Raw genomic sequence first — 13,775 nt, 5'->3', positions numbered from 1 at the left:
GTCCAGCATATGCTGCATGTCACATTCAATAGGTGTGACAGCTTCTTCCAAGACTTCTCTATGTAAAGAATGGTGGCTTCAGTACACATACCATTATTGTTCTAAACCACAGTTAGTTTTCTCTTGAACGTCTACCTCGCTCTCTAAAGACAAAGATCCCCCTTGAAACCATCCAGGCACTCCCCTCTAAAGATTTTAAATGCTTCTAAAGCAATGCTTTCATCTTTTACACATCCTAAGTCCTAAAAATACTGAGCATATAACCTTTATTTCTAAATAAACACAATTATTATCCGCATCAATCCTAACAACTCTGGCTGCTCATTGCCACTTCCTCTGCCCTGCTTTGGAACAGCACAAGTATTTATGCACCCACACGGTAAACCTGATGAGGGAACCAATCTGGATGAAAACTGTTTTCCATTCTAGATTACTTTTTGCTACGCAGGACCAACTCTTTCAGCTGCAGGGCTCACAGAACCACAAAGTACCCGGTAGGAACAGAACATTTTCACACAGACACTCGAGTCAGAAGTCCCACCTGACAGGAATGGTAGAAGTGCTCTAAGTTGAGACTAACTTGTCCTGCAGAACTATGCCAGAGACATTCACACAGCATTAATCCCTGCGCGGAAGCCAGAAGAAAGCCCTATTTTGAGAGATTTTGCAGAATATTAGCAACGTGCAAACACTGGGCCTCTTCATCAAGCGAGTTCTTTAACATCTACCAAGCCTTCAACTTCAGTGGAAGGCAAATTTTTTGATAACAAAGTTAAGCTCTTAAGAGTAACTGTAAAATGTAGTACTGTGTCTGTACAGGACAACAGCAGATAATCTTTCAATGAGGTAAGCTGAGACCTCGTAACTATAAAGTTTCTCTACTAAGTATAACTTATTTTGTTTGTGGAGTTTTTTTTTAATTACTGTTTCCCCTTACATAGTGTTTATCTCCCTTTTTGGTGCCCTGGGAATTCCCTCTGTGATGAGACAGCTTGTTTTACACTGGGAATCTTGTGAACAGCAGTCATGCAATTTTCAATATGTTCACAGATCATAAATTACAATTATTTACATAAAAATTATATGTACAAAATGAAGTTTCAATATCCTTCTACAATGCTAATTCTAATTTTCTTCTCCAATTAGGGACTTAGCGCTAAAATAGGGGGCCACCATTAGCCAACCCAGACAAACTCACCCCCTCACCCCCCCAAAACATAGAAATTAGGACTTAAGTTCAGGTCAACGGTACAGTTACAGACAGCATCAAACACTTAATTGTTTTTAAGTGATCAATTTTTTGCTTGGTGACAAGAGACCAGAGGGCTACAATAGGCTACTCCAGTAAAAACATTTGCTCAACTATGGAGCAATCATGCCAGAATTACGGCATTACTGGAACTAGCAACAGTAACCCCCAGTCTTGTTCTGATTGGCTGCAGTTAATTAAGTATCCAGAAACACATATGAGCAATTCAAATTATTTCAGCATGCACTGCTTAGTATATCTGTCAACAGATTTTTTTTTTTTAAAACCAGTAACCACTTATTCATAAGGGACATTCAGAGAAAGGTAAATTACTACCTTGTGAGAAAGGAGAAGATTATGAGTTTCATTCACTACTGCAAAGACATTCAATGCCTTGGATGGAATAGAGCACAGAGTAGTTAAGCATAGTTAATCAAGATTCAAAAAGGAAAGTAGAGAACTCCAATATTCTCCCTTCTTTTCTATTCACTGAAAAAAAAAAAAAGAGCACTAATCCACCACTAAATGCAGAATCAAGAAATCTGATTCCCTTTTCCCTCCCTCTCTACTCCCTTCCCCCAACTCCAAAAGCAGATTCTGCATAGAAGGACTTCCCGTACTGAGTGTAGCACCTGTGTAATTACAAATTACAACTGTGCTAACCACTGTACTAAATAGAGATGCTTGCCTCTTAATTAAACCCTTTCTTAGAGAGGAAATGCATACACATTCACACTATCTCTTCTTAATTGGCCTCAGACATTGCAGGAAGCTAGTCCCCAAGATTTGTCAGCCAGCCAGCCCACAGCTGTTTCAGAAAGAAAACCAGGTCAGCATTAACAGGTTCACTTCTTTGGCTCTAGGCGACAGGTCAGCAGATCAGTGTCTGCTGTCTGCAGCTGGCAGGCTCCACTAAGCGAAAATGGTCCTTACGCATTGGCCTGAATTCCTGTCAAATCCGCACTTCTCTTTACAGGCCTGGACAGAAAGCACACAAAACAACTATAGCAGCTTAATGCAGTACCATCACTGAAGCCAACGAAATTCACCCTTGCAAATTGAAGGACAACTATAGGTACTGTCCAAACTCATGCTTCATTAAACCTAGGAGTCCCTCATTAAACCTAAGACCCCCCAGGTCAGTCTTACACCACAGGGTCGGGGGGCGGGGGGCGGGGGCTGATACATGCCTTCCAACATAACTGCAATTAGATGCAACTCAAGAATGTGCAGGACCGTGACTGGAGCTTCTGAGCAACACAGGAGAGTCCAAGCACACTGCTTTTCTTTCTGATACATCAGCCTCACCTTTAATTTCCATACTGTATTCCATGGCCCTTCAGAAAAGGACAGCTGATTTCTCCATTGCTTCCCTGTGATGTGCATGGAGAAAAGGAAAATGATTCCGAAAAGTAATATGAACAAAATCTTTTGCTTTATCTTCCACATACAAATATCAAGCCTAAGCTGACAATACCATCTGCAACATAAAATGGTGCCTGAAAAAGGAAAGACCTACTTAAATAGGTCATTAACAATATATTTGATTGCCTTCCAATCCTAGATTACTCTAACATCAAAAAACTATCACTGATATAAAATAATTCTGCTGTGCATGCAAGGATCTTTGAGCCCAGCAGGTGAAAGCGTTAAAAGCTTTACACAGTCACTACTTCCAATTAAAAAACCCCAAAATAAAACAAACAAAAAACCCCACACACCAAACCACTATAACAAACCCCACATCATACATTACTATTTATTCTCTAAAAAAAGAAAAAAAAAATGCTTGGACTAGAACTCCTCTGAAGCAGTTGCTTGTGGTCCACAAATTTGCATAACTTCTCAGCAAAACTTCCACCTTTCAAAACTTGCAATCTTCTGCCACTTATGGATAAATACAAAGACAAATTTAGCATTAAGCCTTGTCAGCTGCTATCAATGACTTTCAGTATCTTCAGTATCTGACTTACGAGCTGCCTCATCTTTAAAACATACCTGATGCACATCATTTTGCATCATTCTGTACTCCAGGGTGTATCTGCTTATGGATAGCAAAATCACCTAGCTAATTCAGTAAAGGACGAAGGCAATACCAATCAAACATAGACAAGCAGCAGCAAAAAAAGCTTGTTTAGATTAAAAGCTCACAGAACAAGAACCCTCATTTGTTATACAGTTATCTTCTTCATGCCACAGAAGGGAATGTCAGAACAGTAACAGTGCTGCTTTAGAGGATGCAATTCTAAGGCTTGGGGTGGAGAGAAGATAACCAGGCAATTAAACAAGACAAGGTGAAGAATGGGTGGTGTAAATATGAAGTTTATAGAGTTGGTTGGAAAAACACTCTGCTCTGTATGCCGTTCGAGAAATATGTACAGATCTTTTTCATAGCAAGTTACTACCCTAAGTACTGGAGCTGGAGAAGATAATTGTGTGCATGTAGCATTAAACAGATTTTAAAAGATTTTATATGAACAATGAACAACTTTCATTAGACTAGCTGACCCTTCTTAAGGTGCCCAGCTGATGGTTTTTACATCAGGCTGAGCCTGCCAGACTGGAGCAGAAAACCAGTTTCCTCCAGCAGCAGGAGAAAGGATGCCATCTCGTGGATGGTTTTGCACACTGTCATCCAAATAAACCACCTGCCTTTTTTCTTGCAACAACCTTCCAGAAATACTTTTCTGTTAAAATACATCGTTTTGATAGCAGTCAAGAAACTACCTGGAAAATATATCTAACCTAATAGTCTAACTCTGAAAAAACAACCAAATCTGTCACGATTAACATGGTTCTTCAGTGAAGATGGTCCAACAACTCAATTACACAAATACTGGATTTTGAAGAAATACGAACTGCATCAGCACATCCTGGAGAGATAAAGTACAAGCAGCTTGTTTTCTCAACACAACTCTTTCCTAATAACAAAGTCGTACAATAGCCATACATAAATCAAAGAGAACAAACTCCAAATAAATAAGACTTTCTACTCGCGAAGCAAGAATTTCAAGATTTAATGTTTTTTCCTTTTACAGTTGAAACCAAACCCTACAGCAGGAATATCAAGTCAGGACAACACATGACATATGTATGAAAAACCCTGGCAGCGTAACAGTAACGTGCAAAAAAGACCTACACGACAAAATTACAGTCATGATAAAAGACAGCCTACTTTCCAGTATAGTTGGCTCTGTAAGCAGATCAAGATATCAAAAGGACATATAATTGAACACAAAAAGATTATGTAGATTCATGATGTGTATATGTGAACCGTACATAACTATGGTGTGTATTATTTTGTTACCTGGGTATTTGACAGCTTACAGGTATATTATAGAACATTTATATAAGGCAGACATAATTACAAGGACAAATTCTGGAAAGAACACTGAACAACAGCAATGCAAACACACCAACATGCCCTAGAGCTAAAGCTGTCTTTGTTTCCATAGTTTACGAGAGCAAGAGGAAAACCCAGAAGCTTACGAGTGACATCCAGAACTAGCAAACATAAGAGTTTACTCAAAGGCTAATCTTAATGAACTTGTTTTTCCCCCCAAAAGGTGAAGCTTTATAAACACTTTGCTCTTTCATTGTTACCAAAGACACCAGTACTAAGAACAGTAGGATTACGACTACACCGCTAAAAGCTGCACCTCCTTTCCAAGTATTATTACATAAAATTACACTTGAAATTAGACTCATAGGTCTGATCATAAGCCAATCTGACAAGAAGCCTGCTGGGACCAGGCAGTCAGTGAAGAGAAATCACTGAGAGCAGACACAGAACAAGCCCTGTGGAAGTGCTGGAGGAAACTAAAACCATCCTCTCCTAAAACGCCACACACTGTACACACTTCCCTTACATGCTCTGTACCAATGAAGAACGTGATAAGAAAAGATGAGAAATCCTAATGCATTCCCTTCTTCCTTGCTTATCTAGTTATTAGCAAACAGCACACTGCTCCGGCTCTTTGGGACAACAATCCAACTTGTTCCTATTTTCTTCTACTATGAGATAGGCAATTAGCTTTTCTCAAACTTTCAGCAACAGCATACTCCAGGAACCTAACTAGGACAATGATCTCTCATCATCTTCATAACCCTGACCAAAAATTAATGTAATTCATGCTGCAAGAATTCTGAGCAACAAAAAGAAAAAAAAAAAGGAGCAAGGGAGAAAAATCATCCAGTTCCACTTGCTACAATTGCATGCAAAGGATGATTTTTCTCAAGAGCAATTCCCTTTTCTGTATGAGAGGACGCCATTAATAGCACTAAACAATATGGGCCAATCAAAAACCTAACACTTCACAGCGAATATTCTGATTTTAAATGAAGGAGTTATTAGACTTCAACAGGCAGAATCACTTGGTTCCATTTCTCTCCCAGTGTGAAATTACCTCATTAAATGTTTAACAGCTTGAGGTAAGTAAAAAGCTTTTACTCCACTGTCTGATAGAACAGGTTTTGTGAAAAGGATTCGTACTATTTCTGTCCATTCCTTGCCATAAGAGATTTAGCACAATTCTAACTTCATCTAAATGTACGTATCCTCAGCAGAGCCAGGAGAGAATCTCAAGCATACTACCTACTAGCATGCCTCTAGAAAAAGGTTCATTATCCTCATTAAACAGAGAACACAGAGAAAATTAAGGGGGCTTTCCCAAGTTGAACACAAGTATCTTTTACATGAAGCAGTAACATGCTCAAACCATATATGCATATCCAAACACTCCTACTTCAAGCAATCCCAGCAGCATGCAGACATAGTTATCTGTTAGGCACATGTAACAAACGGAATAAAGAAGCAATCAGTAAAATTAGGTTCTGTGGTTCATGCTGCCGCTCAGGCCTTGATCCAGTAAGAAAGGTGTTCCGTACTATAATGCTCATATCAAGACAGCTATTTACAAAGAAGCATCTCTCCTAGCGTAACAACAATGTAAATATTTGGAGAAAATAAAGCAGCACTGAAACACGTGACACACAAAAGCATTGTAGCTACACAGAAAACCTTCTGCAATGGAAGAAAATGATCAGACGATGCGCTATTTCCAGCCATCTTTATACCACATACATACCAGAGGCCTTAAAAAAAATAATCCAGATTTCTTAAAAGATCCAGATGCTCCAAACATCAGAAAGAGTTGTTCAGTAACAATGCACAACGAGGCTAACTGGTGTTACAAAACACCATTGCAGGGGGGTCCCCCTTTTATAAGAAACTGCGTATATTCCATTTCTCTTGTTAGACAAAATAATTAAATTAACAACTGTTCTTCAGCTGCTTTAGGGAAGAAAAGTTACAACATGATCTGGCAGGTTTTTTCAATATCCAGATTTCAGTGAAATCATATTTACAACAACTCTTCACAAGTAACACATATCCTCTTCTCTGGACATATCATAAAATTCTTAAAAGTTCACTTACTAAGCTAGCAGAATCTCTAACTAAACATGAATGTAGCTATACACAAGAAGTTCAAAGAACTCAAAATCGAACCTCTTGCCTCAGACACACTGGTCAAGCTGACTTGCTGAAAAACATGTTATTTCCCAGAGATACTTTATAACAGTGCGTATCTTATGGTTCTTCTCATATGTAATAAAAAGTACTGGAATAGCTTCCACATGAAGAGACGGGACGAAAGCACGACCAGCACACTTCAGAGATCAGATGACTACGATGAAAGGAAAGTGCTTTAAAGGTTTTACCTCCCTCCAGAGCTGTGAGAACATACCTGATACTCAAGCCAGTGCTCTGGTCGAGTTTCTCCCAGCTTTTTAATTTTCCCAGAAGTTTCTGAAGTAGAGATCAAAAGAAGAGTTAGAGACATAGACAAATGTTCTAACAGTTCATTTTCCACACAGTTTTCTTATAATCCTCCATTCAAAGTCAGCATCTTTCCTTTTGCTCCTGTGGATTTCATTATCTTACCTAGCACTTTTGGTTTGTCGTTCCCCAACCCTCACAAACATTGTCCCCATCACCACAGCTCTATGACACATAGAACCCATGTAACACTTCAGCGCTATAGATTATCTAACCCTCTGAGCGACCATCATTGTACTAGACCTTGGTAGACTAGACTCTTGGCTGCGAAGAAAACAAGTTGTATTCTCAACACCAGTTCTGTAGCAGCTGAAGTGCCCATTTCTCCTCTTCCAGTTTCTCCTATAGCTTTTTACTTTCAGTCAATACCAAATAGTATTATTTAAACCTGATCAGACACCAGTATAATTCTCCAGATCAACAAGTTTACACAATTAGGTTAATCTCTTGACAACTCGCTGTATGCTTGATATAGGGTGGGATAGAAGCAAGACAGGTTTTGTCATCCGAGACCACATTCTGGCCCTGCTAGCATTGGCAGCAATACAAGCGTGTATCCAGGTTCTTACCACCTGCCTGTTTGGCAACACCATGTCTGGGCAGAGCTTAACACTAAAAAAAGCATTTCCAGCAGAAGAAAGGTAAAAGAGAAACAGCAAGGCCAAAAAAGACACTATGATGAGTTTGTTCTTTACACAGAATCTCCAGCTGAAGAGTAGGTATCTTTTTGCCTTTTTCACCTTCATTGCCATAGCTCCCCTCATGATAACATTTAAGTTTCACAATGCCTGGTTTGATCCCATTAATTAAAACAGGTACCATCTCAACAAACACAATACAGAAAGAGCCTAAAAGACAGGACTGGCAACAAAGGAAACCCCTATTCTGCTCATCCACCAAATGTTCCCAGCTCCTCACCTCATTTTCCAATTCAACGGTCACTAGCTGTGCTTGGACTTTCTCATAGCGTTCCAGTTTTCTTTGGAGACCTTCCACCTCCTCTTTAAGTAATCCATTGTTTTCTTTCATCTCCCTATGATGAAAAGAGAGACAATGATTAAAGAGCCATGCAACTCAATTCTCTCTCACAAACTTCCAGATACACATGGAATTACAAGGGAATCCTATGACATTGAACAGACATTATGACATTCAACTGACTCACTTCTATAACCTTCACTGCAAAGCCACAGCTACAAAAACACCACAGCTTTATTGAACTGATTTTTTTTCTACTTTAAGTGCTGTCCTAATTATGTCCAAACAACCTGAAGTTTTGTAGCCACTTTACTGATTGGCAAAACAGCATGAAGGGTAGCAAACAACTCCTAACTCTGACCTTCAGTCAGGCTGAATTAGGGTTGGACCACAGCAAGCCACAGACACTCGGGCTTTTTAAGTACTCTGTGATGACTGAGCAAGCATTGACACTGCTTGTTTTTACTTTAATAGAGGTGTGCAAAGGTGAGATAAAACTGTTTTTAAAAAAAATTACCTTTGATCTGTTGATATCATGTTTCTGTGCACAAAACACAAGCACGAGACAAGATTCCAAGATAAACAATTTCAAATGATAATGAAACAACAACGAGAACAAAGCCAAGGGAAATTACTTAATTTTAGAATAAGAAAAAGCTGGCAAGATCCACTCATGTAATTTAGGCTTTTTTTTTTTTTGAGATGAACTGAAAGATGGAAATTAAGTTTACTCTTAAAAAAAAAATCTTTAAGGCAAGTTATTTCATAGTACATAGAAATTTACATTTTCAAATTGCCCCTTCAGAAACCCAGAAAGTCTACTCTACCAAGGGCTGTATTAGACTGCTTTAGAAATTTAAATGAAAGACTTTCTAAACATTATGCTGGAACAAGGGGTCTTTAAAATAGTCTTAACAATAACTAAGCAAAAACTATTATGAAAGAAATGTTCAGCTCTCTCTTCTCTCTACAGGGATTTCTTTCCCAAAGCTGTATAAAGTTCATTACTATCTTTAAACATTGAATTTTTTTCTAACAAACAGATATCACCATCCAGAACGATCAATACGCATTCTGTGAGGCTCTCGCTGTGTTCAGGAAGATTACCCAGATCTTGTCAAATCCTCTCGTCTATTAATCACCACAACACTGCTCAATTCATATGCTTCCTTCTCAAGTTTCCCATATGGAAGTTCAATAGAGACATTTGAGAGTGCGTATACTGCAATTGTAGCAGGTACAGAAGAACACAAAATAACCCTCTCAACAACTGAACCCTTCTTTCACCTGAAGTAGGCATTTTCCTCCCTAAGTTGGCGCAATTCCCGCTCCATTTTTGGGAAACGGGCCAGTTCTGCCTTCATGTTCTTGACAATTAGAGCATCATGTTCCTGCTGGGAGAACTTCTGTTCCAGATCCTGGAAAGCATGGGATGACAAGAGGTCAACAATGATTAACTTGGAATTTATAAGAGCTACTTCTCCATTGTACTTTTAAAACTCAAATCAATGACTTGAATTACGTTGGAAGGGAACTCAGTAGGTCATCTGGTCCAATCCATTGCCTAAAGTAGGGATGACATCTTGTTGCACTTGTAACAGCCAGGATGGCCTCACACCTGTTTACCCTGAGTTCATAACAAAAAGATCTCTGCTAATCATTAAAAGGACCTTCTTCTATTGACTAAACCAAATCTGTGATTTTTCTTTGTCCTCTGTCCCTCCTTAAATGAAGTGTAGAGAGGGGCAATTAGACAGCCTGCAAGGATTAGGAATTAAAGGAAACACAATTGTGCATTTTAACATGATGGTAAATGTTGCTTTTTTTCTTTTTTTTTTTTCCTCCCTCCTCAAAGAGAGAGCTGTATTGCAGTCTGATACCTTGTTTCCCGACCTTTCCTTTCAATGGAGGAAGTATCTTCCTGCAATCACAGAACTGGCAATGACGCCAGCTTTCAGTGTAGCTTTACTTTACAGCAACCACAGGCAATGCCACTACCAGCACCTGCTCAAACCAAATAACCCTCCACATCTACCCCTCCCAGGAAGATAAGACAAGTGAAAAAGATACACTCCCATCAACCTACATGTTAATTTGACAGGACATAAAGCACCTCTATACTCACATTTAAGTCAGCATGGTTTTGAAAGCTTTGCAAGTAACTGCACTTTCCAAAAGAGCAAAACCCAAGTCCAGAGGAAGAATTTTCTGAGAAGCAGAAAAGTAACTGTTGCTGCTAGTTTCATCCTTCACCTTTTGAAACAAGATTCCTCTAGAAGCAATCTTTTGCAGAGCAATCTTGTGCTCTGGCACAAGATCAAACAGAGCATTCCTCCAGAGCACTGCATAAGGATATAAACCACCTTTCTATAGAGAACACATGGGTGGATATTTTTTCTGCAATCAATTGATACAAGAAAGGTGTAGAGCATCATGTTACAGCTAACTGTTAGTAGCCTGGTCCACCCAATTGGATTTAACCAACTTCAGCTCTTGCTGGCCACCAGATCAGATTTTTATATGACAAACTAACTTCTTATTGCTGCAATAGTAATTAAAAAAAAAACAAAAACAAAAACAACACTGTTCTGTTCTTCCATAGAAGAAATTAAAAACTAAAGCTTTATATAGGCCACAAAGTTTCTTACCTTTATCTTCTGTTCATATTCTGCCAGTAGGGATTGGCTTGCTTGCAACGTCTGGATTTGCTGACTAGCTTCTTGCCATTTTCTATTACATGTAGACACAAAGAGACATTTAGCATCCAGGAATCACATACCAGAAACAATCTACATGCACAAGTACTTCTGACAAACATTTTCAAACACCACTAACAAGATATACAGTACTGTTACAGAAGATTGTGTCTCACACTGTTTCACACTCATACCATCTCCCTCTAATTTAGAGACAAAAATACCCATTTTAATAAAAAGATGCACCTTGAAAAATACCCAAAAAAATCAAGTCACCTTAACTCTGAAACCAACTCACAGTAAATAAACAGCACCTTTGAAATTTAAGAGTTGAACTTAATAAGCAAGGAAAAACACACTCATATCTTTCAACTACCCTGCAACTATGACTTAAGGCTTGATATTTTTATTCTGTTCAGTCTATGAAGTTCAGATTAGCCTCTCCCACCCGCATGCCTTCTGTTAACTCTCTACCATGAACACGAGACACCATTGAGATTTTAAGCTTGAGTATTTTTTTTCCCCTCAAGGTACAATTAAATTGCACCTCAGAGCTAGTTTCAAACAACAGTTATAACCTGCACATCCAGATCAAAGAATCCCTTTGAAGGGCGGAAATCAAACACGGTTGAAAGTTTTCTGAGTGAAGTTTTCTTTGCCTTTTTCTCCCTACAGTCATTCATCCCCTGCTTACTTATGTTGAACATCCAGCTGTTCCATCAGTTCCTGCTTCTGAGAGTCTCGGCTTGTCATCTGCATCTCTTGATTCATTATATTCCACTGCAGCTCTGATATTTTCCCTTTTAATATAGTGATTGTCTGAATTAATGGAAAGAATAAACACACAAGGCTATGACTCTCCAAGCTGGACATCATGGATAGTGACAAACAGAAATCATATCCAACTAAATACAAGTACTGAATCTAGCAACAATCCCACACTCTTGTAAACAGTCAGACCTGCAAACTCACCTCAAAAACAAAAGCAAGAGAAAATCATTTAGTTGCTTTCATCTGTCACCCAAATTGTCATTTCCATTACCTATTAAGTGGGTGACCTCAAACTGACATGAAAAATACCAAGCTTCAAAGCTAGATGATGATAACACACAAGTATATATATTAAAGTAAAAAAATTATCCCACAACCATTCCAAACACATTTTGTCTGGGTTTCAAAATTGAAAGTGTCTGGGTTTGCCTCAACCAAATACCAGAAGTATCATGCTTTCCTTAAATGTAGAGACCGGTGGTTTTTAAAATCTTGTTCTAAATATCTTAACTCTAAAGAAAATCCTTGCAGGTTTGTTTCCAATAGCCATTACTCAGCTCCTTTTAACAGATAAAGAGAGAAAAATCTCAAAGCATTACATATGTAGGGTGTTTTCTAGCCAAGAAAGACATGTAGGGTTCTTATCTTGATACCGACGGATATAGACATAAAAAGAAACCAGAAATAAAACTGCTGCACACATTTCATACATGGGTTTCATTTCTCTCACGTGCCTTCACCATCTCCCTGTTATTAATCACTGATAACTAACATGTTAAATCTGTTTACCTGCTTTATCACATAGATACATTTCAAATGATACCTAGGCAGGAGGAGGGCTTAAGGACTTAGTGGTTGCTGAACCACAACTGGTGCAGGAAACCTAATTAAACAGAAAAGTAACAAACAAACTAGCTGAACTTCACTATAATGATATCTGAAAAGGCTGAGGGTTGAGAAGATGGTCTGTTCATCCAAAAAGAACTGAAATTGTTATCCAAGCATTCATTCTACAGTGGAACACATAGGCATTTAAGACACTTGGGGAAGACATACTTTGTACATAGCTTTGGTCTCATCCATTCTACAGTTCTCCCTACTTCCCTGAACACCTTCCCATCTTATCTCCTCCATTATCTCCCCTTTACTCAATGTCATGTAACCTGACTAAACCTAGATGCTTGCACTTTTTTCCTCCTCCTCCATATCAACCTAAGAAATCTCTTCTCATTGTTAATTAACACAGCAACATCTCCTGACCTGCTCACTTGTGTCTGGACTTGGTTAGGTTCCAAACTTTGACAGCAAAGATGCACACCACCATGGTTTATTCATTTCAGATTGAACATAATGATTCCAATTTTATGGGGTTTTTTTTAAATCAGAAAGGGCATTTTCAATTCACAAGAACTGCAAAGTCACCTGAAGCTATGAACAGATTAAAAAATTACTCTGTTCTTACTTCATTAGCTTCAGCTAATTTGCTCTCCTTCTCTTGAAGCTTCTTACTCATTGTCTCCATGCTCTTCTTATAGGATTTGTTCATCTCCATTTGTTCTTTCAGTTTGTTTTCAGCTTCTGTTTCCCTTTCCTGATATTGCTTTATGCGTGTGAGCAGCTCCTGGTTACGGTCAGCCTCTCGCTTACAAAGAAAAAAATAAAATGCAAAGAGACATAAGAAGAAAAAGTAGCTCAAAGGTGAAGCCATTTCCATTTCTCCTGTCTCCACTCCTCATTACCGTGATCACTAAGGCATCATCATGAAGCAATGGTTACTCAGACCATAGCTTTAACATTTGCACTAGCAAGGGCAAAAACCTTACCAGCAGCAACTTTATGTCAAGGAACTACCCAGGGCAACTGGGCTAGAAAATTAAGAAACAGAGCCTTCCAAATCTCTTAGACTAAGACACGAATATGAGAATACAGATGTGGCTTCACAAGACTCCACTGCACACCCTCCAGCCGATGAAAGATGCTCCAATTTAAAGCTGACCCATGCATAGAAAATTGACTTTCAGGAACTCAGATCTCAATAGCTGGGTTAGTAAGACAAACTCCCCTCCACAACTTCTGGAAATCGTATGAGGCTATTAACAGAAAAGAAACCAGGTTTAAATGCACAGTATTATCAAGGAATACAATAAATATTTTTGCACTCTTGACAACCTTCCATACACCATTTCAGTTTATTCCTGCCACAAATTGATTAACACTTATTGAAAAAATGTGTAGTAAATTG

General features: G+C 38.7%; 1 protein-coding gene across 1 annotated transcript in view; it reads right to left on the bottom strand.

Moving 5' to 3' along the window:
• Positions 1 to 13,775, bottom strand: part of MAD1L1 (mitotic arrest deficient 1 like 1) — a gene marked incomplete at its 5' end in the record, with an annotated part of 375,295 nt that overhangs the window by 358,766 nt on the left and 2,754 nt on the right. The window contains 6 exons of the mRNA XM_082006803.1: positions 6,997 to 7,058; positions 8,007 to 8,121; positions 9,354 to 9,484; positions 10,715 to 10,796; positions 11,457 to 11,581; positions 12,996 to 13,175. Of these exons, the coding sequence (XP_081862929.1) occupies positions 6,997 to 7,058; positions 8,007 to 8,121; positions 9,354 to 9,484; positions 10,715 to 10,796; positions 11,457 to 11,581; positions 12,996 to 13,175 (695 nt within the window). The remainder of the gene's footprint in view (positions 1 to 6,996; positions 7,059 to 8,006; positions 8,122 to 9,353; positions 9,485 to 10,714; positions 10,797 to 11,456; positions 11,582 to 12,995; positions 13,176 to 13,775) is intronic.

The sequence above is a fragment of the Phaethon aethereus genome (genome assembly GCF_964289735.1).
Source record: "Phaethon aethereus genome assembly, chromosome: 15".
Lineage (NCBI taxonomy): Eukaryota > Metazoa > Chordata > Aves > Phaethontiformes > Phaethontidae > Phaethon > Phaethon aethereus.
The sequence above is the reverse complement of the archived record's forward strand: the minus strand, read 5'-3'. Positions and strand labels throughout refer to the sequence as shown.